Consider the following 27,634-nt stretch of genomic DNA (forward strand, 5'->3'; position numbering starts at 1 on the left):
GGTAGAGAAGCCCTGTGGTCTTGTCAGAACCAAAATATAATGTATTTTCCTGGAGTTCTATGTACGAATATACTTGATACTTCAGTGTTTCTAGCGTTCTCGGCCATTGGGCCAGGTCCATTATGGGTGGCATGCGACTGGGCACTTTCCTTAGGGTTGAAATGGAAGCCCTCTAGGAATGTGGTGAGGAAGGCAACATGACTATGCTTGAGGGGTGATGAAGATTGACTCTTTGGTGGTGGTCGTGGGGTACTCTTGCTGGGGACTCAGGATAAGCATTCCTGAAACGATGGTATAAAAGAGGAGTAGCTTCCTAAGTTCCTGATGATTTTGGAAGTTGCCCAGGGTTCATGTCAGAAGGAGTAGTGTTTGAGACCAGACCAGTTTCTGGGCTTAGGTGGAGGATTCTTCCTGAGCAACCAGTCCATCTTCTTCAGGGTGAGAGAAAGAGCTCTCTTCAACATCTCAGTGGGCAATACAGTGCTTTTTTCTCTTAGGGCATTGGCTGAAAGCACCACCAACCTGGGGTTTTAGAAAGACTCTCCAGGAGCAGTAGATAATAAGATCTTATATTTGGTTCTATAGCCTTTGGTCTTTGGACTAGCGTCCTCAGTAGGTTTTCTTGTCTTATGGCCTCAAAAAGGTGGCTGCTGCTTTTTAGTTAGTTAAGAACTCTTCTGTTATCACAGGAAGGAGCCAGCTGTCAAGAGTTTTTCCTCTGTTGATAACAAATTGAACTTTATGTGATGCTATTACTTTCTGTAGTTTACCCCTTATTTGTTGAATTCCCTGCTTGCATACTTCCCCTTCCTTTGCAAGTACTTATTGTTCCTCATTGTTCTGCTCATGTACTTGAAAAAGATATCCGTCTGGTTATTAAATGCATTAAGGGGTTTTCTGCTTCAATGTTTGAAATTAATTTTACTGGTGAACTTGGGCTGAACAAAGGTCTCCATCTTTTTTAGCAATTATTAAAGTGATGTTTGCCTTGGAACTAGCCCAACTCTGTTTTCTTTGATTTTTTTTTTTTTTTGAAGATTTTATTTGCTTGTTTGTTTGTTTATTTATTTATTTATTTATTTAACAGAGGTTGAGAGAGAGAAAGAGACAGTGAGAGAGGGAACATAAGCAAGGGAGTGGGAGAGGGAGAAGCAGGCTTTCTGCAGAGCAGGGATCCTGATGTGAGGCTTGATCTGAGGACCCTGGGATCATGACCTGAGCTGAGCAGAAGGCAGATGCTTAACGCCTGAGCCACCTACGTGCCCCTTCTCTGATTTTTTCTTTAAAAGATTTATTTATTTATTTTAGGGAAAGAGTTGGTGGGGGGCAAAGGAGTGGAGGGAGACAGGAGAGAGAATCCCAAGCAGACTCCACCACAGTGGGTGTGGAACCTGATGTGCTGCTCAATCCCAGGACCCTGAGGTCACGATCTGAGCTGACAGCAAGAGTTGGACACTGACTACACCACCCAGATGCCCCTGTCTTCTCTGATTTTTATCTTCTCATTCTGGAGAGCTTCTGGCTATCCATTGTCTATTTCATTTCATGAATTTCTTTTCATAATTGGTTGCATAAAGCAGTTGCTCATAATTCCAGTGTCATTCTCTATAAGCATGTAATTAATCTTTTTTGTTAGGAGATGACTGATAATCTTTTGAGATGCTTCTTGAGCACTATTGCCTTTAACTCCAGCTTTCTGGAGGCAATAGTGCCTTTAACTCCAGCTTTCTGCTTCCTTAGCAACTGCTCTTTGTTTCTTGACTGCCCCTTTTCTCTTGAGCATAATAGGCTCCACGCTGGAATTGTCTTAATTGTGCACTGTTGGTAGTACAAAGCCTTTTTTTTTTTTTAAATCTCTGAAAGCGTGTTATGGAATTCTTTTTAAAAATTCTTTCTATAAACTTGTGATATTTCACAGTCATCTGACTTTGCATCATGTCCTGTTCTTTATGTCTTCTTTATTCTTGGGTTATACTACCACAAGCAATTTTTTCATTAGCTTTTTCTAAAGTCATTGTGTTGAGGTATAATTTACATTTCATTAACTCTTTCAGTGAGCTATAACTCATAAAATTTGACCATTTAAAGAATGCAGTTAATTTATTACAGTTAATTAATTATTTACAGTTAATTAATTTCATAAAATTTGACCATTTAAAGAATACAGTTCAGTGGTTTTTAGTTATTTTTGTGAAGTTGTGCAACCATCACTAGCATTTCGTTTCTGAACATTGTCATCACCCCAAAAAGAAACCAGTTTATGAAGCGGTCACTCCCCAACCTTCTCCCCTCCCTACAGCCCCTGAGAACTAGTAATCTACTTTCTTCCTATATGTATTTGCGTATTCTGGACATTTCATATAAATGGGATTTTTACAGTATGTGACCTTTTGTGCCTAGCTTCTTTCACTTAGCATAATGATTTCAAGGTTCATCCATATTGTGGTATGAATCGGTACTTTTTTTTTTAATGGCTGAATATTATCCCATTGTATGGACATACCATATTTTGTTTACCCATTTATCAAGTGATGGATATTTGGGTTGTTTCCACTTTTAGGTATTTTGAATAAAGCTGCTATGCACATTCACATACAAGAGTTCATGGGGTCATATGTTTTCAGTTGTCTTAGGTATATACCCAGGAGTAGAATTACTACACCATTTTATTGACCCACATTGAACTTTTTGAAAAACTTCCAGACTGTTTTCGAAAGGGGCTTCACCATTTCTTATTCCCTCCAGCAGGGAATATTTTATTTGAGGGTTGTAATTTCTTCACATTTTTGCCAATGCTTGTTAATTGCCTGTCTTTTCAGTTATAGCCATCCTATTGAGTGTGAAGTGTTATCGCATTGTGGTTTTAATATGCATTTCCCTTATAACTAATGATTCTGAGCAACTTTTATGAGGTTTTGATTATACTTTTTTATTACTTTATTTAAGTAGACTAGTTACGTTAAGTTTGTCCAGGTTATCCAGGGAATTTGAATTTTCTTGGTCTTTATTTCTTTGAACTTTGGAGTTCTAAAGCCTTTCTAAGATTTCTAAAAATGATTTTATATTTGTTGTCAATTTGTTGGCCAGTCACTTGATACAGTTTCCTCTTTGTGGAAAAGAACCATCTCTACATTATGCAGGATTGTTGTGATAAGAGGATTCCAGAGAATTCTGTGAATATCAGGCCTGAGTTTCTATTCCTCAGAAGTAGTCATAAGCATTTGCATATGTAGTTGTCATGGGTTGTTTGACTTGCCCTTTCCGTGACTGGAAGGTATTTTAGTGCTTCTATATTTATTTCTAATTGTTATACAGAGTCCACAGAGCTTCTGTACTTTCTTGGAGGAATTTTTGTTAAGAAAGTCTATTTCTGTGTTCTCAGATGTTGTCTTCTTTTATAGAACGGGAAAGAGAGGGAGAGGGAGAAAGGGACTCTTAAGCAGGCTCTATGCCCAGTGCATAGTGCAACGTGGGGCTTGATCTCAAAATCCCAAGATCATTACCTGAGCCAAAATTAAGAGTTACGATGCTTAAGAGTTAAGATATTTAACCCACTGAGCCACCCAGGTGCTCCAGATGTCGTCCTTTCCTTTGCATGTTGGCTTCACTTTCTGGCATCTTTTTTATTTTTATTTTTAATTTTTGCTAGAGAGAGAATGAGAGAGAGAGAGCACAAGTAGGGGGAGTGACAGGCAGAGAGAGAAGCAGGATCCCCACTGAGTAAGGAACCAATGTGGAATTCAATCCCAGGACACTGGGAACATGACCTGAGCTAAAGGCCGATGCTTAACTGACTGAGACAGCCAGGTGTCCCTTTTTGGCGTCTTTTGAGAACTGTTTCTTGTTTTGCAGTGGTCCCATGGATTCCTTCTGGCAGGCTCGCTGAGAAAATCATACCTAAAAAAATCAATCCAATATTGAGTATCATCCAACTTTAAAGCACTATGTTTCTCACTTTCCCTTCCCATTCGTTAGTGATTGGCTGTGAAGATGACCTTGAACTAACTACTGACCTACTTACTATCTTAGGAGAGAAGTCACAAATGGGACTGAAAACTTCTGAGTTTATAGTGCTTACCTAGTAAAATGGGAGTGGCAGTGGGAGAATAGAGTAGGCTGGGCAGGGTAGGAATCTGAGACCCGAGTTGGGACCAGTTTCCTAGAGGGCCAGGATGGTATTGCATGGTTAGAAGATTGCTAATTGGCCGGATCTATGGTGATAACACAAATGAGGGATGGTACCAGGAAGAAGAGAAAAGCACTAGGTGGGCCTCCATCAATTTTTGCCACATTGTAACTCTTTTTGGTCTCTTATCCTAGCTATCTTATTTTATCCTCTTCCCTGACTCAACATGCCATCACAGTGGGTCCTTTTCCGTGTTTCCCATGTAGGACTTCCTCACTGAACCATCCTTGAGCTGACTGTGCCCCTTACTCTGAGAAATTCCAGTGCCGTTCCTTTCTGTTTTTCATCACACAAAACACAGGCTTCCCTGTAAATGTTTGTGAAACCTCAGTCCCGTGGTCAAGGGAGATATCTTTGCCTGAGAAAGTGACTTTGCTGTGAGCAGGGAAGAGCCAATAGGTGCTGATTTTCTCTTTCTAATGTATGTCCTGCCAATTCATTGTGGTTTTATTCCCTATGTCCTGCATTTTCATTTTCGGTAGTCCTTTTTCACACAATCTCCATTCTGTCGTTTGGCTGAACTTCAGCTTCTAGCACTTTATTTACGTTCTTAGGAGAATTGTGTTTTCTGAGTTCTTGAGTATTTGAAAATTGCTTGTTGCTTTTATCTTTGAACTGTTTGAGTATAAAATTCTTAGATCTCACTTTTTTTTCCTGATACTTTATTACTCCATTGTCTTCCTACATGAAATACTACTTCTCAGTGTTTAATGACAGCCCCATTCCCCCCTTATGGGTGATATGATTATAAGTTTCATCCTCCTCCTTTATGGTGGTCAAATTTGAAGGTTTAGTGTCATGATTCCAGGGTGTCTTGGAGGCTGTGTTTGCCCCTGAGATAGGCAAGTTATAAATGGTCCCCCACTATCATAGAGAATGCAGGAAATCTGATCATTTTTTGGTCCCTGTTTTCAATTTGGCATTTCAAGTCAAAATAATATTTCTTCTCACTAATTGTCTTCATCACATTGTTGAGCGTGATTCCTTAAATGTTCTTGTTGTTTTAGGCTCTCTTGGCAAACATGGCTGCAATGTTTGCAATCTACCATGGTTCCCGTGGGCTGGAGCATATTGCTAGGAGGGTACATAATGCCACTTTGATTTTGTCTGAAGGTGAGTCACTTATCTGTTTAAAAACTTTGGGATATAATGAGACTGATAAACCTGAGTAGGTAAAATAGAAAAATTGTGTCCAATACTGTATACAAAATTGAAGGTCAAATAAAGTATTTCAACATTTCTGGGGCACCTGGGTGGCTCAGCTGGTTAGGCCGCTGTCTTTGGCTTGGCTCATGATCCCAGTGTTCTGGGATCGAGTCCCACATCGGGCTTCTTGCTTGGCAGGGAGCCTGCTTCTCTTTCTGCCTCTGCCGCCACTCTGCCTGCTTATGCACAGGCACACTCTCTCTCTTTCTGACAAATAAATAAATAAAATCTAAACAAAACAAAACAAAACAAATTCAATATTTCTGATAGACTGGGTGTTAAAAATTTTAATATGGAGATCTCTTACTTGCTCTCCAACCTCATAAACATCAGTAATGATCACTCAGAGAAAAATGGGCAAAGGACATTAAGTGTAATTTTATTTTTTAATTTTTTTAAAGATTTATTTATTTTATTTTAGAGAGAGAGAGAACCAGGGGGAGGGGCGGAGGGAGAGTCTTAAAGCACAGAGCCTGATGCAGGGCTCAGTCTCACAACCCTGAGATCACAGTCTGAGCTGAAACAGAGTCAGACGCTTAACTATGTCACCCAGGAGCCTAAATGTAATTTTAAAAGAAGCAAATATACAAATAAATGGCCAATAAGCATAAAGCTTCAACCTTACTATTAAGGAAATGTAAATTGAAACAATAGTGTTTTTCCCATTACTTGGTAAAGATTAAAAAGAATGCTGGGCGCCTGGGTGGCTCAGTGGGTTAAGCCGCTGCCTTTGGCTCAGGTCATGATCTCAGGGTCCTGGGATCGAGTCCCGCATCAGGCTCTCTGCTCAGCCTGCTTCCTCCTCTCTCTGCCTGCCTCTCTGCCTACTTGTAATCTCTCTCTGTCAAATAAATAAATAAAATCTTTAAAAAATAAAAAATAAAAAAAATAAAAAGAATGCTGATGGTGGTATAACTTTTTTTTAAAGATTTTTATTTATTTATTAGAGAGGGAGGGAGAATACAGACAAAGAGAGACAGGGAGAAGCAGACTCCTTGCTGAACAGGGAGTCTGACAACATGGGGCTCTATCCTACCAGAACCCTAAATCATGACCTGAGCTGAAGGCAGATGCTTAACTGGCTGAGCCACCCAGACGCCCATGCTGGTATAACTTTTATGAGGGCATGTAAGCAGTACATTATCAAAAGCTTGAAAAATGTGCCTAAGTTTGAATAAAAATTTCTACTTCTAGAAATTTATCTAAAGGAAGTAATCAAGTAAGGATGTAAAGGATATCCACCGAAGCGTTGTTTATAATACCACAATCTTAGAAACAGCCTTAATGTTCAGTAGTAAGTGATTAAACATTAAAAAGATCACAAAGATACTGATCTATAGAAAAAAAATATTCTTTATGTATTATAAATGTTTTAAAGTATAAAGAACTGTATGTGATATCTCTCTCACACACACACACACATCCCAATTCTAGAGTAATATACACCAAATTGTAATCAGCAAGTATTTCTGGATGGTGATTATGGTGATTTTTCTTTTTTTAAATATGTATTTATTTTATAATATTCTATAGCATAGTAATAAGCATTTAATTTCTTTAAAAAAAAAAAAAAGCAGCTATCTAAACACTGGCTAAGACCAGGAACAGACTATAGTTAAAATTTACCTCTTGGGTCCCCCGGGTGGCTCAGTCAGTTAAGTATCCTACTCTTGATTTCAGCTCAGGTCATGATCTCAGGATCCTCAGTGCTCAGTGCAGAGTCTGCTGATCCTTCCCCTTCCCTCTGCTTGTGCTCTCTCTCCAAAATAAATAAATAAATAAATAAATAAAATCTTAATTAAAAAAAAAAAAAGAGTTTACCTCTTTACTTCTCTGTGAAAGGTCAGGGGCTGCAGAGCAGATTTCTGTTGGGGACTCATGACTCTCCTGTCTTGTCTAGGTCTCAAGCGAGCAGGGCATCAACTCCAGCATGACTTGTTCTTTGACACTTTGAAGATTCAGTGTGGCTGCTCAGTGAAAGAGGTCTTGGACCGGGCCACTCAGCGGCAAATCAATTTTCGGCTCTTTGAGGATGGCACAGTTAAGTAAAACTTACCCATTTTTTAAAACTACTTTAAAATTTCCTGACTTTTCTTATTAAAAATTTTCTTCTTAAAAAAATAAGCATTGGAATATTGGGCACAATCTATATTTTTTAAACAATCTTCATTTCCCACTAGGAACATTGTGACTTTTAAATAAAGGATAATTCATTCTTAACTTTACTGAAGACTTTGTGTTTTCATGTAGGGGACTCTAAGGCACATATTTTCTCATAATACCCTTCACAGTATGACTGTTGAAGGTAAAACATGATAAGTGATATAATAAATTAAGTTAAGGAAAGAAAAGGGTAAGTGAATCTAGTGTCAATAGGGGTGACCTACAGGCACCAGACTGTTAGAGCCTGGAGGTGGCTCCTAAAACTCCAAACTTTGTGAAGCCTCAGACTCATCTAGTCATGGGCCAAATTGGATACAGTGGCACCCAGATATTTTGGAATAACTGAGGGTTTTATCCAGCATCTTCCTCCCTTTGACCTCTCTTGGGGTTTCTCCACTTGTCTTGGTGTTTAGGGCTGATGTTTGCCTTTTCATTTCCATTTCTGTAGCTTGGGATTTCTCTTGATGAAACCGTCAATGAAAAAGATCTGGATGACTTGTTGTGGATCTTTGGCTGTGAGTCATCTGCAGTAAGTAAATTAAGAAGGTGCATTTCTTACAATAATTGAGATGTTGTCAAAGATGACTGGGCCTCCTGTTCCATGTGTGACATTGGGTGGCCTGTTGTTAAAATTATGCCACTGACCATCCCTGACAGCTGGTGGTCACTGCTGTGGGCCCTAGCTAGTACCCTGCAGCCAGGCTACATGGGAGGCTTGTTAATGGTGTTTAATTGTAACTATCCCTAATATGGAGAATCATGACATTGATGTCTTGGTTATCTCAGTTTTGGGAAAATACTCATTCATGTAACATATTTATTGAATACCTAAAACCTGGCAGGTAGTATGCTAGGCCCTCAGGGTGGTGGTGAATTAGACATGACTCCTGCCCCGACAGAGCTTAGATTCTAATGGGGACTCAGACATGTACAAGATTAAAATCCAGGTGATATGTCATACTAGGTGATGTCTGAAGATGCTCTGTGAGGAGGAGCTTCTCCCCAAGACTTGGAGAAATTGTCCTAAGCTGAGTTCTGATTGATGAAGGGTGGGAGTTACCCAATCTGAGATGGCACAATTGAAGAATAAGGTGCTTGGGGCCAGAGGTGTTCCGGACACTGGGAAGAGCAACAATAAACACTTAGAGGACAAAGATTACAATGTGAACTAGGGGCAGTTCAGTGTGACGGAGTTGGTTTCTAAAGCAATGAAATAGCAGGGCCATGTGAGGAGAAAGGAATGAAGATGATAGAGAGATGGCATGATGAGATGTTAATCACAACACTCTGCAGGACCCATGCACAGGAAGCACTCAGTAAACACTGCTGAATGCATCAGTGGAAGGAAACGTTTCCTATACTAGTAGAAATAGGTTCCAGAGTGCTGAACAGTGTAGGTATTGTTTAAGAGAGGACTTGAGTACCAGATCACAGTTGTAAACCATCAAAGAGATAGCACACTGTTCTTTTCTAAGCCTTAGTTAATAAATCGGAGTGAATAAGCTGTTTTCTTCCTAGAACTCTGCATTGAATTAAACCCCAGGTTCCATGCATTTAAGGAATATTTATGGAGCACCCACCGAGGGCTCTAGGTGGCTGTACTATTAGCCCGCAGCAGAATGAGGAACAAGACACGCATTTATATAATCTGGATATTAAACGCTTATCAGATACGATATGCAAACATTTCTCCCATTCTGTGGGTTGTCTCTTAATTCTTGATAGTGTCCTTTGAGATGCAAAAGTTTTTAATTTTAATTGAAGTCTGCTTTATTTACTTTTTCTTTTGTTACTCATGCTTTTGATATCCTATTTGAGAAACTAAAATCCAAATCCAAGATCATGCAGATTTGTGCCTGTCTTTTCTTCTAGGAGTTTTATACTTTTGACTTTTTAATTTAGGTCCTTAGTTCACTTTGCATTAGTTTTTGTATATGGCATTTGGTATAAGGTAAAAGGTAAGGGTCCAACTTCATTCTTTTGTATCTGGATACCCACTTTCTCAGCATTGTTTGTTGAAGGGATTATCCTCTTGCCCACTGAATGGTCTTGGCACATGTGTTTTATTAGAATTGTTCTCACAGATGAAAGCACTGACAAGGGAGAATACTTATGTGAGTGTTGTATTCATAACTTTTTTTTAAAAGTTTACTTACTTGAGAGAGAGAGCGTGAACAAGAGCATGCACGGAGGTGGGAGGCAGAGAGAGAGGGAAAGAGAATCTCAAGCAGACTCCCCACTGAGAGCAGAGCCAGAAGCAGGACCCTGAGATGGCGACCTGAGCCAAAATCAGAGTTGGCTGCTTAACTGACTGAGCCACCCAGGTGCCCCCATCATAACTTTTCTGATGGCTCCCTAAAATAACTTACTAGAACTTGCTTCATTACTCAAGGAACATGCAGAAGAAGTCTTACTGGGGATGGGGAGAGGCAATAAAAATTGTGATTTTTCCTCTTTTCTGTGGCAAATGTCAACAGAACTTAAAAATGATGCTCTGGAGAATTGCCACAATTCTTGCCTCCTGATACCTGTTATCTCACCATGCCAGATGCCAGGGGGTTGGGCAGTGGTAGTAGATCTCTAGTGCTTTGTTGGGGTACATGCCGACCAGAATCTGGATCTCCACAGGTGGTTCCAGGCATGCTTTCCACTGATAGTCTGTGGTCTCTCCACATAGGAGCTGGTTGCTGAAAGCATGGGCGAGGAGCGGAGAGGTATTCCAGGGACTGCTTTCAAGAGAACTAGCTCTTTCCTCACACATCAAGTGTTCAACAGGTTTGTGTGGTTATGTGCATTGTGAGCTGTGGCTTGGGAGTACAATGGAGAGTGGCTGCTTAATTTGTTTTAAAGATTTATTGATTTGAGAGAAAGAGAGCAAGTGAGAGTGTGCAAGTTGGGGGAGGGGCAGAGGGAGAGTATCTCAAGCAGACTTCCCACTAAGCATGGAGCCCGACATGGGGCTTGATCTCACTACCTATGAGATTATGACCTGAGCCAAAACAAAGAGTGGGAGGCTTAACCAACAGAGCCATTCAGGCACCCACAGGGAGTAGCATCTGGATCTAACTATGATATGCTCGGGTTATTGTAACTCAGCTTTGGCTCTCTAATAAACCATCTCCATAAGGATTCTATTCCTGATTTTGGCAAAGTAACCTCTTGGTGGCTGTGCTCCATTGGCAGTGTAACCCCTAATCCCACTTGTCAGAAAGAGAGGACTGTGGATACCCAGGAACTCAATGTACTCTTCTTCCCAACCTTCCCTCCTGCCCACAGAAGCTTCTTGTCCTGAGGTTCGTGGGGGTTCTGTGTCTTTCCTTTCCTCTGATGCTTTTGTTGGCATGTTGCCTATGGCTCAGTTTGATCTGTATTTTGAAGGTGGATCTGTGTGTCTTATCTTTCAGGAGGATGTGTATAGACTCTTACCTCATAATAATGCCCCAAATCATGTGTTTTGTGTTCACAGCTATCACTCAGAAACAAATATTGTGCGATACATGAAGAAATTGGAAAACAAAGACATTTCTCTTGTTCACAGTATGATTCCACTGGTAATTGTTGTCTTTATTCCTGGTCGCACCTGTTTGGATTATATCTGATATGCTGCAAGAGGGATGAAGGGGTGGCCATATGGGGAGCTCAAAGGGTCAAGAGGAAATCACTAATGTGATTCGTTTTGGATATGCTTCTTAAAGGGGTCCTGTACCATGAAGCTCAACAGCTCATCTGAACTCGCAGTAAGTAGGATACTTCTCTTAAGAGGGAACTTAGTAGAAGCAGTGTTCTACCTTGTACATAGTTAGATAACTGGAGAAAGCTACTGGGATTGTGATTTAATAACTACCTGAATAATTCTTTACCTTGCTGTTCTTTTGTTGTTTGTTTTTTTTTTTTAAGATTTTATTTATTTGTTTGAGTGAAATAGAGAAAAGAGCTCGAGTGGGCAGGGAGGGGCAGAGGGAGGGGGGAAGCAGGCTCCCCACTGAGCAGGGAGCCTAATGCAGGGCTCAATCCCAGGACCCTGGGATCATGACTTGAACCAAAGGCAGACGCTTAACCAACTGAGCTACCCAGGCACCCCATCTTTACCTTGCTATTCAACAATTTTAGGAGAAACCCCAATTTTTATTGCAACTTGATCATTTAAATTTGAGTAAAATTATCTGAAATTAATACTATGTGTTAATCAATTGAATTTAAATTAAAATGATTAAATATATAATATTCATGTCTTCCTACCCCCTATTTATTTATTTGTAGATTTTATTTTTAAGTAGTCTCCACACTGAATGTGGGGCTTGAACTCACAGCCCTGAGACCCAAGAGTCACATGTCTACTGACTAAGCCAGCCACTTGCCCCTCTTATTCCCCCTTTTAAACCTGCAATGCTTTTATCAACTTGTAGTTGTTAAGCTCGGTAGAATTCAGAACGGTAAGCCTTCTTTCTAGGAATGCATTCACAGTGCCAGAAGGATAGAGGTTTTGATTTATTTCTTGTATCAACAGAAGATTTGTGTAACTTGCTCTTGTGGTTGATAAATCTCTCCTAGGCTAGGATCCATTTTAGCAGAACTGTCTTCTTCCTTTTTTACCATAGGATTATTCTAGTATGACAAACACATCAGACAACAAAATCATTTTATATTGTGATTGGAAGCATTTTCCCCATTTGCTTTTGTTTGTGTCTTGTTCTGCTCAGTGAAGAGAGGATAAATATATGTGCCGTAAACCATACCGGAAACAACTCATTGGGTTTCATGGATATAAATCTATTTCAGGGACTTTTTGTTTCTGAAAAGATAAAAAAAAAGTTTATATTTTTGTGTAAGTTCCCTTTCTAGGCCTTTCTGACCCACTTACAAAATGAAGGCAGTAAGAGTACTTATCTGGTAAGACTGTGGTGAGATTTAATGAATTAATGTGTTTAAAGTGCTTAAAACAAGGCCTGGTACATAGTAAACACTTTTTGTGCTAGGTATTGCTATACTTATTATTGTCATCATTATTAAAGTTAGTATTGTTCTTACTATTACAGTTGTACATATGCATGTGTTTTCTCCCCTATTGCTCTTTAGCCTATCACATGGAAAGAATTTGCAAACATTCACCCATTTGTGCCTCTGGACCAAGCTCAAGGGTATCAGCAACTTTTCCAAGAGCTTGAGAAAGACTTATGTGAACTCACGGGCTATGACCGATTCTCCTTCCAGCCTAACAGGTAAGAGATTTCTTCTGTTTTTTCAGCTATCTCTTTTGGTATAGTACCCCTCCCCCTCAAAACTTTGAGACTTGAAACAACAATTTCGTATCATTCTGAGAGTTGAGTAGACAGTTAACTCCACTTGGGTGGATGGCTAGAAGGTCAGCTAGTAGCCACATTCACATAGATGGCAAGTTAATGATGGGCTGTTGGTTGAGAGCTCAGTCGAGGATGTTGCCCTGGGCCTTGGCTCTTGTTCATGTAGACATCTCCATGTGGTTGCTTGAGGCTCGTTCATCCTGGAATGATGTCTAGGTTCAAAGTGGAGTGTTCCATGATGGAAGAATGTGGAAGCTGCAAAACCCCTTAAGGCTCAGCCTCTGGAGTTTCACAGCATGACTTCCAGAGAATTCTGTCTATTAAAGCAAGTGACAGGGCTAGCCCAGTTTGAATGCAGGAGAGGACAACACATAGGTGTGAATGTCCAGAGTTGTGTTTCATTGTGAGCTATCTTTGAAAACTAGTTACTATATCCATCAATGACATAACATTAGAATTAGAATCAAGTACACATGTTAACTCCTAGGAAGCAACAGTGTCTCAATCCAGTAGGGTCAGGAGAACCTAGATTCTGGTTTGTGCTATCACTAATAACTTTGAAAGTTCCCTGCCCCCATCCTGGCCTCTTTCTATATCTATAAAGTAAAAACTCTGAAGAACAGTGAGGTTTTTTTTGTTTTTGGTTTTTTTTTTTTTTTTTAAAGCAGAGGGCTCTAGCACCAGTTTTTGGGTACTTAATAAAATACAAATGTCTGTGTCCCATCTCTCAAGAGCTTGTTAGAAATGCAGATTTCAAGATACAAAAATCAAGGAACAAAAAGTACATTATATGTTAATAAAAATAATTTAAAAAAGATACAAAAATGAATGCTTTTTTAAAAAGATTTATTTATTTGTACTGGGTAGTAGCAGAGGGAGAATCTTCAAGCAGACTTCCCCCCGAGGGAGAAGTCTGACAGGGGGCTTGATCTCACAACCCTGAGATCATGACATGAGCCCAAACCAAGAGCTGGAGGCTTAACTAACTATACCACCCAGGCACCCCCAAAATCAAATGATTTTAAAATTGAAACATTTATTGTCTCACTCTCTGAAATAGAAAGTAATTAGATCTTAGTTACAATCAAGCCCTACCTCCTATTTGGTAACATAAGCTCTACAGCAAAGTCATGCACTTTGTAAAAACATACATCGTATAAAATACAAACCCTTTAGGAAGGGGGCATATGGCAAATGAAAGGACACAGAGCTCTTTTAGTAATAGCTTCTCAAATCCTGATTTTATAAATAGGAAGGAATGACATGCATGAAAGCAGGCTTCATACCTTCATTAAAACATCATCAGTCAGCCCCTCCCCCTTTTCAAAGAAAGAGAAAAACCTGACTGAATTATTCATCTGTGGCAATAATACTTTAATTAAATGTTGAAAATGAAGAAACTTCGCCCTCTAGTGATGGACTATGATTACATCTTCTGTGTCCTATGGGAGAGTAATTGTTTAGGATTATTTTAACTCTTAAGTCCTTAGCTTTTGCAGCTCATTGAGGGCCCGGCTGGGGTCCTGAAAGATGGGACCTAAGGACAAGGAAGCTTGCCTTCCCTTAAAGCAATGGTTCCCCACCCTGACTGGAAATTGGGAGTCATGTGGTGAGTTTATAAAAAGATTCTGGTGTCCAGATCTCAGTCCCAGATGGAACTGTAATCTTAGCAGGGAAAGACAGGGGTAAGGTAAGGGACACAGGCATGAGTGTTTCTATAAAGCTTCCCAGGTGATACCAGTTTGAAGGCAAGGGTAAGAACCACTGTTGTAGAAGTTTCTCTTGTTGTTTTTCTTATTATATCTCTGTCCTGCTCTCCTCACTCATATGATTGGCAGTGAGATTCAGTACCCTGTCTCAGTTTTGTAGGAGGGAAGGAGATTGTTATTAGGATGTCCTTTCTGTCAGTGATGCCCAGTGATGCCTTCTCCACCTTCACAGATTCCCAGATGTAACCCTCATTTCTAAGAGCTGATTTGAAAGGAACTTGAGCCGTGCCCAAAGTTGAGGCTTATTGAGGGATATTTCTTGTTCTTAGCAGAGGCTGCTATGACAGATGAGGAAATGCCCTACTCTTTTTTTGGGTAAATCATGCTTCCAGAGATTAAAGTTTGGGGGAAAGAGGAAGGGATACACCATATATTCTCTATGTAAGGATTTTATTTTTATCTGGTTAGAACCCTCTTGGTTTGTTTGTGCTGATCTTCTCTCCACAAGTCAATTATATATCCAGGTCTCATTATATTCTAAGTATTATACTTAGTCTACCCACAGGGCTAACTATTTATTGGTTAATTCATCATTATTTACTGCTGGCTATTGACCACTCCAATCCAAGGTATTGATGTAGCCTTCATATTTATTGTAAGAAGAAATATAAGTTTTCGTGGATAATCTGTATTGAGGGAGAATTTACTATGTTGTTTCAGCCACTGAAATTATACGTCTAAAATATGGGGTGCAGGGGCGCCTGGGTGGCTCAGTGGGTTAAGCCACTGCCTTCGGCTCAGGTCATGATCTCAGGGTCCTGGGATCGAGTCCCGCATCGGGCTCTCTGCTCAGCAGGGAGCCTGCTTCCTCCTCTCTCTCTGCCTGCCTCTCTGCCTACTTGTGATCTCTCTCTGTCAAATAAATAAATAAAATCTTTAAAATAAAATAAAATAAAATAAAATAAAATAAAATATGGGGTGCAGTCGTAATTATCATCAGGAGACTATTTCTTGGTGTTTTCATTTATACCTAATTGGAGTTGGTCAGTATATCTGTAGGGTTCTAGAGGCTAGTCACTGAAAAGTTTTCCATCTAAACTTTCTTTTCCTTTTTGATTTGATGATTTTTATGATATAAATATGACATGTCATATTTATATTTATTATGGCAAAATTTTTAAGAATTAAAATTTTTGCCATAGGATTAGATATTGCCATAGGATTTGCCATAGAATTAGATATTGCCATAGGATTAGAATATTTTGCAACTCTAAAATTTTTTATTGTGGTAAAATACACATGACATGAAAATTTAGCATTTTGACCATTTTTTAAAAGAATTTATTTATTTATTTGACAGAGATCACAAGTAGGCAGAGAGGCAGGCAGAGAGAGAGGAGGAAGCAGGCTCCCTGCTGAGCAGAGAGCCTGACGCGGGACTCGATCCCAGGACCCTGAGATCCTGACCTGAGCTGAAGGCAGAGGCTCAACCCACTGAGCCACCCAGGTGCCCCATTTTAACCATTTTTAAGAGTACAGTTCAATAGCATGAATTCGCATCGTTTTGCAACCATCAGCACCATCCATCTCCAGAACTTTATCTTCCCAAATCAAAGCTCTGTATCAGTTAAACAACAACTCCTCATTTCTGTCTTAGCTCAACCGCTGGCACCCATGATTTTATTTTTTGCCATGATTTTATTAAGTTGACTACTAGGTATGTCATGTAGGTGGAACTATATAATATTTGTCTTTTTGTATCTGGTTTATTTCATAATGTCTTTATCCATGTTGTAGCATATGTCAGCATTTCCTTTTTAAGGCTGAATAATATTTCCTGTATGTGTGGCCCCACATTTTGCTTATCTCTGCCCTTTGATGGACATTGGGTTCTTTCCACCTTTTAGCTGTTGTGAATAATGTTACCATGAAAATTGGTATACAGATACCTGCGTTCCTGGTTTTAATTCTTTTGGGTATATACTCAGATTTTTTTTTTTTGAGGCATGGCCATACTGATTTATATATTAATGCAGAGGTGTAGGTGGGAAGAGGTATATGAAAAGAAGGACAGTTAGTTTTCTCAAGGTGGTAGAACTTCAATGCTTTTTGTCCTTATGCTTTTTAATTTTTTTATCTTGGTTTTCCCCTTCCCTGTCCTTACGCTTTTCTAGATTGCTAAAAACTTCTTTAACCATGATAAATGCTAGTATATAATCTAAAAAGAAGTTAATTTTATTGTGGGGAGCATGCATACTATGAAACAATTAAACACAATGTAAGATGCTTACAGATTCATTTCTACTCTGGGTCTTCTGATCTCAGAGCATTTCTCTGTCAGCTGATGGCGTGATAAAGCTGGCTTTGACACCTGCCCTGGGGTTCGTTCCAAACCATATACTACCTCAGTCTTAGCGGCAACATAGTACTCAAACATAAAGTGAGAAAGTCTTGCAACAAGGGCATAGGAAACAAGCTCCGAAGAACAGAATGAAATTTAACACCAAGTGGACTCGTAACACAGCTCTCTGGTTCTAAGATGATTGTGTAGGAGAACAGTTTTCAGGCATGAACCTGAGTGTCCTGCATGTGGTCCTGACTGCTCCGCCTCATCTCTGCTGCTGGGCCCTTCTGATCTGATCCAGTAGAGTTTACATTATGCTCACAGACGGCTTTTGGTCTTTCCATAATAGTGCCTGCCTAGGTATATACTGCCACAGGACCTTTCCCTTCAGTGGATTTTTTTTTTTTCCTGAAAGGGAATTCTGGGTTAACACCCAGAAAATGTTAGACCTCCAAAGGGCTTCCTCCTTAGACATAATATAGGTTTCTTCTCCCAGCAAGAAGGCACATGCTGTTATTGATCTGACTGAAGCTTAATTGAAGCTTCAGTCAGAATGGCTGATGATTATGGTTGATAAAGGATTTTATTATGATCAACTGTGGCATGAAATCTTTAACTCATATGGCTAAACTTTTACTTGCTCCATTTCCTGGGACTGTTAGATTCCCAAGGTGTTTAAGACTTGAAACAAAAATGTTAAGAAGCTTGTCCCCATTTCTTGTATTTATTGCTCTACCCACAAACATGGAGAGCATTTCCAGTTTGGTGAAGAAAGTAACCAAATCAAATTTTATTATCTTTCCATGTTCTACTGTGCCCAGCATAGCTTGCTTTGGCTTTTTCCCCCAAAACACTGTGACACACTTAAAATCATTCAGCAGCACACAGATACACTCCAGAAATTGCTGGGTTAGAGTTACAATGTAACGTTTAAGGCAGACAGAAACAGTAATTAACACCTTTCACTGGTATCTAAAGTGAAAGACAAACCAGGATTATTATTAGCTCCCTTGGTTTATAATAAGAGTAAGGAAGTTGTTTTCATCTTTAAAAACAGCAAACTATGATCATGAATATAGAGCTGTCAGTTAGTTTCCCAGAATCGCCACCTGAAAGGTTCTTAAACAGAGGTGTAAACAGAATAATCTATGGATCTCAAACTTTATTCTGTGGGAGAATCACCTATGGGGCTTGTTAAATTGCTAAACTTCTCTGTCAGAGTTGCTGATTCAGTAAGCCTGGATTGGGGCCTAAGAAATTACATTTCTAGCAAATTTCTGGATGATGTTAATATGCTGGTTGGCCACCATACTGTGAAAAACACTGGGGTTGGAGGCATTCACAGTCCTGGCTGCTCATTAGAATTAGTTGGAGAGCCTGTGAAGAATTATGATGTTCTCCCTACCCCTCAAACTAGTGTCAGAAGCTCCTGGGGCGGGGGGCGGGGGGTGTTCAGGAGTCATGGGTTTTTTAATACCCGACCCAGGTGATTCTAATGTGCGTCATTGTTTTGGAGAGTGTGTTGCCCTGAACAAACACCAAAGAGGTAAACTGAGATTAGTTAGTTAGAATATCTTCCAGTGGTCTGAACTTTGAAAGTGTCCTTTGAAGACTAAATCACAACCATCATGTGCCTATCAGGAGATAGAGCAAGGAGAATCAAACACCTGATATAGTTGCTACCTCCCACAACCCCATCCTTGAGCTCATGACTGATGTCACTGATAGCTCTTAACAGAGCTCATACCATTGATAATCTCTGATCATACTTTCCTCGGAGGCTGGTGCAGCTCCACAACCTCCCTCTCAGAGAACTCTGGGAGGCTAGATAGCAGAGACCCTCCTCTGGTTAGAGACTGATTTCCCAGAATTCCAGGAAGAAGAGAATGGTAAAGGATGAAGAGAGGCATCTTGGGGTGTGTGGGTGTCTCAGTCCGTAAGCATCTGCCTTCGGCCCAGGTCATGATCCTGGGATCCTGGGATCAAGCCCTACATCAGGCTTCCATCTCAGCGGGAAGCCTGCTTCTCCGTCTCCCACTGTCCGTGGTTGTATTACCTCTCTCACTGTCTCTTTCTCTGTGTCAAATAAATAAAAAATCTTAGCAAAAAAAAAAAAAAAAAAAGAGCACCATCTTTGAGGGCATAGAACACAGTAAGGAGAAGATCTCCCCTTCCCCAATTTCCTTAACTCTCAAAAGTATATTTTGATTTTTGCCATTTGTAGGGTTTGGAGCAATGGTTCTCACACTTGTCACACCCACAAGATTTTTTTTTTCCTAAAGATTTTATTTATTTGTCAGAGCACAAGCAGGCAGAGTGGCAGGTAAAGCAGGCTTAGGGAGAAACAGGCTCTCCGATGAGTGAGGAGCCCGATGCTGGACTTGATCCCAGGACCCTAGGATCATGACCTGGGCCATAGGCAGCTGCTGAACCAACTGAGCCACCCAGTGTCCCCCCACAGGATTTTCTGATTCAGTACTTGAGAACTTGAATTTCTACCAGGTTCAGGCGAGGCTGATGCTTTGTTTGGGAACTTAAGTTTGAGAACCTCTGCTTTAAGGTACTCTTCAGATACCAGAATGGTTAGAGCAGCTGGATCTATTCAGATGTTTCTTGACCATAATTTGAAGGTTAAGTATAGAATTCAGTTTATATCAAATTAGATACAAATTGTTAAGAACATTCCAGAATGATCTTTTGAGAGGTTTTTATTATATCCTCATTGGAAAGGAGATCCAGGCAGTTTTGGGGTTCTTGAGGTAAGCAACAGCATTAGACTGATTAAATCCTATTGCTTCCAAAGTACATGTATTGGAAAAGTGTCAGTTAACCCCGTTTATTCCATTCACAAGATAGGAATCAGTGCCATTTTTTTTTTTTTTAAATCTTATTTTCTTGGGAGTGTGTGATGATGTTGCCATGGATTGAAACTGGGATCAGTTTTACCATGTCAATGTTTCACTGGGATCACTTAGTCACTTCCTGAGCACTTGATCGTGGTATTTTTAAAATAAAAATGTTTTTGGATGAGGGGAGTTTGACATCAAAATGCTCAACATCAAAACATACATCACAAGAAATCATTAATTGGGTTTCCTTCTGGAGAGTGAGACTGGTAAAATAGGAGGGGGTTGCTTGTTTTACTGATACATATTTTTAAATCACATGAATGCATGATTTTATAATAATTTATATAATATAATATAATATAATATATAGTAACATAATATAATTTAAACTTAAATCCACATATGAATTAGGTGGCAAGAACCAAGGGAGACTGGCAGCAGAGATCAAGGTTATTCCAGGGGAAGAGTCACCACTACCACTGGAAAATCTGTGACTGTCCCATTCCTTGGGTCACTCTTTCCAGATTGATGAAGTCCCAGGCTACTAGAGTATCCTATGGTCGGGAGTGGGTCTTGTGTCCAGCACTTTGTTAATGGATAGTGATTGGGAATGTCTGGTCCCTTCCTGCTTCTACAGGTAGTTTTAGGACTCTGCCTTTCTCCTAGGCTCACACAAAATGGGAAATTCCCCTAATTAGTAAGGGGACTAAAAGACTTTGCATTCCCACATACACATAAAAACAGCAACAATGAATACCCAGTGAATCTCCAGCATCCTAATGGAAACCTTTCTTAGTATTTTTTTTTCTTTTGAGATATTTGTCAGACAAAGGGGCGTGGGGAATACACAAGCAGGGGGAGTGGCAGGGAGAGGGAGAGGCAGGCTCCCCGCTGAACAAGGAACCAGATGTAGGTCTGGTAGGATCATGACCTGAGCCAAAGGCAGATGCTTAACCAACTGAGCCATCCAGGTGACCCTTCTTTAGGATTTCTAAGCACATTTCCGTGTTGGATCATCACAGCACCATTTTCTACTTGGGCTGTCTTTGATATCTTTACTGTTTATTTGATAAATAGTTTGCAAATATTTTCTCCCACTTTGTAGCTTGTCTTTTTGCCATTTTAACAGGGTCTTTTGCAGAGCAAAAGTAATTATGGTGAAGTGTAATTTATCAATTTTCCTTTTGTGAATTGTGCTTTTGGTTTCAAATCTGAGAACTCTTTGTTTAGTCCTAGATCCCAAAGATTTTTTTCCATTTATTTCTAAAAGTTTTATAGCTTTATATTTTATATGTAAATCCATGATCCACTTTGAGATGATTTTTGTATAATGGTAAAAGTCTTAGGTTGAGGGGCTCTTGGGTGGCTCAGTGGGTTAAAGCCTCTGCCTTCGGCTCAGGTCATGATCCCAGGGTCCTGGGATCGAGCCCCACATCGGGCTCTCTGCTCTGCAGGAAGCCTGCTTCCTCCTCTCTCTCTCTGCCGCCTCTCTGTCTACTTGTGATCTCTCTCTGTCAAATAAATAAATAAATAAATAATCTAAAAAATAAAGAAAAAGTCTTAGGTTGACCTACATGTGTCTAACTGCTCTAGCACTATTTGTTGAAAAGGCTACTGTTCCTCCACTGCATTGCTTTTGCATCTTTGTAAAAAAAAAATTAGTTTGGTTTATTTTTGTGAATTGATTTCTGGTTTCTGTATTCTAATCCATTAATCTACATGTCTGTTCCTCCCCCAGTAACACACAATCTTGATTCCTGTAGGTATATAATAAGTCTTGACATCAGATAGACTGATTCCTCCCACTTTCTTCTTTTTCAAAGTGTAGCTATTCTAGTTAATTTGCCTTGCATATAAATTTTTGAATAAACGTTTATATCTATAGAAATCTTATTTTTTTAATAATGATAATATATTTTAGCTTCCAGATGTTACAGTGCATACAATGAGCTAGATGATAGTTGTTAGATATAGATAAAGGGAAACAATTCACTTCATATTTAAATGTATAATTTATCATTCATAAAAGAATGATTTCTCACGAAGAATGTCTTTTTAAATGTAATAGTTAAAAAAATACCAAAAGAAACTTATCAGGAAATTTAAATATTATTAAAAATAAAATAGGGGGCACCTGGGTGGCTCAGTGGTTTAGGCCTCTGCCTTCGGCTTGGGTCATGATCTCAGGGTCCTGGGATCGAGCCCCACATCGGGCTCTCTGCTCAGCAGGGAGCCTGCTTCCCCCTCTCTCTCTGCCTGCCTCTCTGCCTACTTGTGATCTCTTTCTGTCTATCAAATAAATAAATAAAAATCTTAAAAAAAATAATAAAAAAATAAAAATAAAATAGGTCCAGGGCGCCTGGGTGGCTCAGATGGTTAAGCCTCCAACTTTTGGTTTCAGCTTAGCTCATGATCTCAGGGTCATGAGATTAAGCCCCATGTCAGGCTCTGTGCTCACTGCGAAGTCTGCTTGAGATTCTCTCCCCTGCCCCCTCCTACTTTCTCTCTTTCTTTCAAATAAATAAATCTTTATTTTTTTTTCTTTTTAAAAAGATTTCATCTATTTACTTGAGACAGAGAGCACAAGCAGAGAGAGCTGCCTGCAGAGGGAGAAGCAGGCTCCCTTCTGAGCAGGAAGCCCAATGTATAACTCAATCCCAGGATTCTGGACCATGACCTGAGCTGAAGGCAGACGCTTACCTGACTAAGCCACCCAAGAGTTCCAATAACTAAATCTTAAAAAAAAAAAAAAAAAAATAGGCCTACTGACTTACAAACAGCATAGAAGAGAACTTCTCTTAAGTCACACACAAACTTCTCTTAAGGCCACACACACTGTGGCCATCAGTGTGCAAAAAATAATAATGGGGATAAAAACAGAAAATAATTTCTGTAAGAATATCTAGAGAAAATTAAGATAGGAACAGATCTGCTAAATCTAGGTACTCAATAATTCAAAAAAAATATGAATCTTAAATTACTGACACCAAATTTTAAAATGGTAGAATCCATAACAGATAATTTTCTTGAGGGCACATTTTTAGCTGCTTTTGATTAGTATAAATACAGTATCCTCCTAGAGAACATAAATACTGTTATGTTCTTATACAGTTGCAGTATAATTCAGTAGGACTTTTGGTGACTACTGGGGTCACCTTAAATCGTGAATTACCATATTCTGTAGTCTTGTAAAATGTGTTCTATGTATAAATATAAAAACCATGAAATATTTCTTTTAAAAATAGCAGTTTAGGGGCGCCTGGGTGGCTCAGTGGGTTAAGCCTCTGCCTTCAGCTCAGGTCATGATCTCAGGGCCCTGGGATTGAGCGCCCGCGTCGGGCTCTCTGCTCAGCAGGGGGCCTGCATCCTCCTATTTCTCTCTCTGCCTGCCTCTCTGCCTACTTGTAATTTCTGTCTGTCAAATAAATAAATAAAATCTTTAAAAATAGCAGCTTTAATAATGTCTCTAAATATTCCAAAGCAACGAAATCCTGAGGAATTTCTGTGGTGTCTGTAATGTCAGCCACCATATTCTTTAAGCAGATTGAGGAGTTTTTTTCATGACTTGTCAAAGATTACTTCTGTAATCAGTGATAAATATACACAATAACTGACCAAAATTCCTTCTTTACAGGATGCAGTTCATTCATAATCTTAATCCATCATTAGTTCTATGCTTAGGAGGTGCTCAGCTTTCCACCTGTGACCACTGGCCATGCATGTTCCACACAGTCTGTAAGAGCACGCCATGTTTCTTCATCATATATAGACAAATCATTTGCTGTCATGTTTCTAACATTTAGCAGAAGTCTCTAACTTTCCCTTGGGATTGATCTTATGTAAGGGTCCAATAAAAATTTGTTCCAATATCTAAAAATGTAACCCTTCCAGGTATAACTAAGCTGTAGTATTTCTAAATTCCAACCTTTTTGCCCAGGGTTTTTAGCAAAGGTAAAGGTAAACTGATAAAAATCTTTGACATTTATTGTTTCCTTAAGCTCTTGTGTAGTCTTGGCAAAAGAGCTGAACAATCACCTTGGCACTGTCGTGTCATCTTCAGATTCCCCCTCCCCCTTCCCCTTTATGATAAATTCACATTGAGTAGCTGCCTGAAATTGTCTTGAGGATGCTGCACTGATACTAATAGAGTCCATGTTAAATCATTAAAAAACTGTGGAATTCAATCAATTCCATCTTATTTTCTCCTTGTGGGACTTCTAGTCTATAGAGTGAGTCTGGGTTTTGCAGGAAGTCATCTGCTAGATTTCACTCATTCTGTATTAAGCAGTATAATATGTAGCAGTTCTTTCATCAGCCTGAATAAATGCCATGACTAGAGGACTTTGTTTTTCTTTTTTTTCTTTTCTTTTTTTTTTTTTTTAATTTACTTGACAGAGATCACAAGTAGGCAGAGAGGCAGGCAGAGAGAGAGGAAGAAAAGCAGGCTCCCTGCTGAGCAGAGAGCCCGATGCGGGGCTCCCAGAACCCTGGGATCATGACCTGAGCTGAAAGCAGAGGCTTAACCCACTGAGCCACCCAGGCGCCCCAGGACTTTGTTTTTCTAAGACAGTTTATGCCTATGCTCACTTGGCTCACTTTTCTAAGACAGTTTAAGCCCGTGATCTGTGGATCTGAGGTTCCCCACCCACTGCTGTCTTCCTTTCTGTTGCCAGCTCTGCAGGTCCAAGCCACCAACGACTTCCAATTTAAAAGATGTCAGAAAACCACTATCCTTGCTGCTACTCCACATGTAGTTTTCTGATAGACTTTCAGTACGGGTTTTGGAGTCAAGCAGTTATTTTTCATAATACTTTTCCACCAACAGGTGGCACTAATAATTCTTCTTACTTTCTTCTTCTTTTTTAAAAATTCTCCTTACTTTAATAGAACCGCAGTAATAAGGTTTATGTGGCCTTTAGAACATATATTTTGCACTTTTTGAGTTGCTGCATCCAGCATTTTTTTTTTAAAGATTTTACCTATTCATTCGATAGAGAGAGAGATCACAAGTAGGCAGAGAGGCAGGCAGAGAGGAAGGGAAGCAGGCTCCTTGCTGAGCAGAGAGCCCAATGCGGGGCTTGATCCCAGGACCCTAGGACCATGACCTGAGCCGAAGGCAGAGGCTTCAACCCACTGAGCCACCCAGGTGCCCCTGCATCCAGCATTTATGATGAAATCTTTTTTTTTTTTTAATTTTATTTATTTATTTGACAGAGAGAGATCACAAGTAGGCAGAGAGGCAGGCAGAGAGAGAGAGAGGAGGAAGCAGGCTCCCCGCTGAGCAGAGAGCCCGATGTGGGACTCGATCCCAGGACCCTGAGATCATGACCCGAGCCGAAGGCAGCGGCTTAACCCACTGAGCCGATGAAATCTTTAACATATTTCCTTTCTCTTGGATTGCCAGCTCATAGTTCTAGTCTCTTTCATTCTTGGTCTGACTACTTTGGCTCTACAACAAAACAAGATGAACAGAAGTTGTGAGAAAAACACATGGCCATTTGTTGAGGCCCCTTTCCATGGAAGAAAGGATGACAGTGTTGACTGCCTGGGCTGGAGATGGGAACTCAATTTTGAACAAATTTATTCAGCATTTATTGCAGAGCTACTCCATGCAGAGTACTGTTCTATGTATTCTGAGACCCAGATCCTACTCTCAAAGCTTACACTCTGAGACAAGACAGGCACACAAAGTAAATGTGAGCTCTATAACCATGTTCAATGTACAGTACATGTATAGGATTGTATTAACAGAAGAGCGAGCAAAATACTCTGATTGCATATGGGTGCAATTTATTATCCCTGTTTTAAAGATGAGAATACAGAGGCACAGAGAGGCTAAGTAATTAGGGGTGTGGGTGGTTTGCTGAGGCATATTCATTTTTCTGCTCCCAAAATAAAAACATTGTGTGAACCACAACTATTTTTCCAAAGCCAGGAAAGTGGAAGACTGGCATCTGCCTCCCTCCCTAGAAGCAAGCAGAGCAGAGTTTTTATTAAAACTAAGCAATGAGGAGCTGGGTGCCCCAGTCTTACAGGGACAGGTGTTCTTTTACGTTAGTTAAACCTCCTCATTCTATCACTCAGACAAGTGTTCTATGAAGGAAAACCATAACTCTGACTCCTTTGGGAAGCACAGCATACTCAGAGGAGTAGCACAGCTTACCCAGGAATCATGAGCCTCCTTGAGAGGCCAAGTGGTATGAAATGTAAAATCTGCCACTGTGGGCCATTGGGCATGTAATACTTAGACCTCAGTTTCTTGTCACGCAAAATAGGAGCAACAGTACCTACTTCATGGGAGTATTGGGACGATTAAATAAGATGATGAAAAATGCTTGGTGGCAACCACCACAAGGGCTACCATTTTCCAATGCATCCTTTGTGCACTCTGCCTGATAACTAGGACATGCTTGGTTAATGGAGCAGTTTATACTTATTACTGCTACTTAGCTCATCTCCTCGATTTTAATTGCTCTGCAGATCACCACTTCCCTTCTCTTCTTCCAGCTACACTCTAGGCCTTTTGCCCCAGACGCTTCCCTGTTCTATGTCCTCCCCTAAGTCCTCAATTCTTCGGTCTCCTGACACCAGATGATCAGTGTTCCACAATAGTTTGCAAACATTTCAAATCCAACTAGTTTGATCCTTGTGTTCTCTTGAAAAATATTCCAGTACTCAAAATTTCAACTTTTGGTTTATAAATAAAAGTTAATCTAGTTTGTCCTTAAGCCTTGTGCTTTTAGAGTATGATCTCAATATTGTGGGGTGATTAGAAAGGATGAATGCCAAAACCACTTGGCTTTCTTCAGAGTTAAAGAATGGTGTAATTTTGCGAAATAGAGGAAATACGCATTTGAATGGGATTTAAAAACCCATTACTCACTTCCCTTTCTTTCCTGCAGAGATTACTGAGAACATTAAGTAACAGTTTATGATTGAGTCAGCATCACTCACTGGACGGTCAGTCACTGAGTGTGCTCTGGAAGTAGAGCCTTCCAGGACTGCTTAGTTGAGTACGGCCAGCCTGGCAACCCCATGGATATGCAGCCTGGGAAAGCCCACCTGAGAGACTAAAGGGAATGCTGAAACATTCAAAGTGCATAGTTCCTTTGGGGTAATCTGATCACTGACTAAAAATGCGGTGGTATTGAGAAATTGTGGTTTTAGGTGTAATACTTGTAGTTACCTATATATATTTTTGAAGATTTTATTTTATTTTTATTCTTTATTTATTTTTATTTTTTAAAGCTTTTATTTATTTGACAGAGAGAGAGAAAGAGAGAATGAGCACATAAGCAGGGGGAGTGGCAGGCAGAGGGAGAGGAAGAAGCAGGCTCCCTACTGAGTGGGAAGCCTGATGCAGGGCTGGATCCCAGGACCCTGGGATCAATGACCTGAACTGAAGGCAGACACTTAACTGACTGACCCAGCCACCCTATTATTTTATTTTTTTTATTTAAATTCAATTAATTAACATATGGTATATTACTAGTTTCAGAGGTAGAGGTCAGTAATTTATCAGTCTTATATAATACTCAGTGTTTATTACATTACATGCCCTTCTTTATTTTAGAGAGAAAGCGAGAGAGAGAGAGAGAGAGAGAGAGAGCATGCATGTAGAGGGGAGAGACAGAATGAGAGGGAGAGAGAAACCCAAGCAGACTCTTTGCTGAGCATGAAGCCCAGTGGCGGATTTGCTCTTACAACCCTGAGATGAGACCTGAGCTGAAACCAAGAGTTGGATGCCCAACTGACTAAGCTACCCAGATGCCTCTGTAACTGTATTTTAAAAAACAGTTGTTATCTTTGAAAGACAAACAGTGAAATTTGAATTGATAAAATGATAAGATGCTTGAATTTTGCCTCAAAATAACATG

General features: G+C 39.9%; 1 protein-coding gene across 1 annotated transcript in view; it reads left to right on the plus strand.

The window, feature by feature from the left end:
- GLDC (glycine decarboxylase) overlaps nt 1-27,634 on the plus strand; it is a 95,670-nt gene that overhangs the window by 37,205 nt on the left and 30,831 nt on the right. The window contains exons 9-15 of the mRNA XM_044265703.1: nt 5,194-5,299; nt 7,293-7,432; nt 8,004-8,084; nt 10,233-10,330; nt 11,022-11,106; nt 11,251-11,292; nt 12,632-12,774. Of these exons, the coding sequence (XP_044121638.1) occupies nt 5,194-5,299; nt 7,293-7,432; nt 8,004-8,084; nt 10,233-10,330; nt 11,022-11,106; nt 11,251-11,292; nt 12,632-12,774 (695 nt within the window). The remainder of the gene's footprint in view (nt 1-5,193; nt 5,300-7,292; nt 7,433-8,003; nt 8,085-10,232; nt 10,331-11,021; nt 11,107-11,250; nt 11,293-12,631; nt 12,775-27,634) is intronic.

This window comes from Neovison vison, chromosome 9 (assembly GCF_020171115.1).
Source record: "Neovison vison isolate M4711 chromosome 9, ASM_NN_V1, whole genome shotgun sequence".
NCBI lineage: Eukaryota > Metazoa > Chordata > Mammalia > Carnivora > Mustelidae > Neogale > Neogale vison.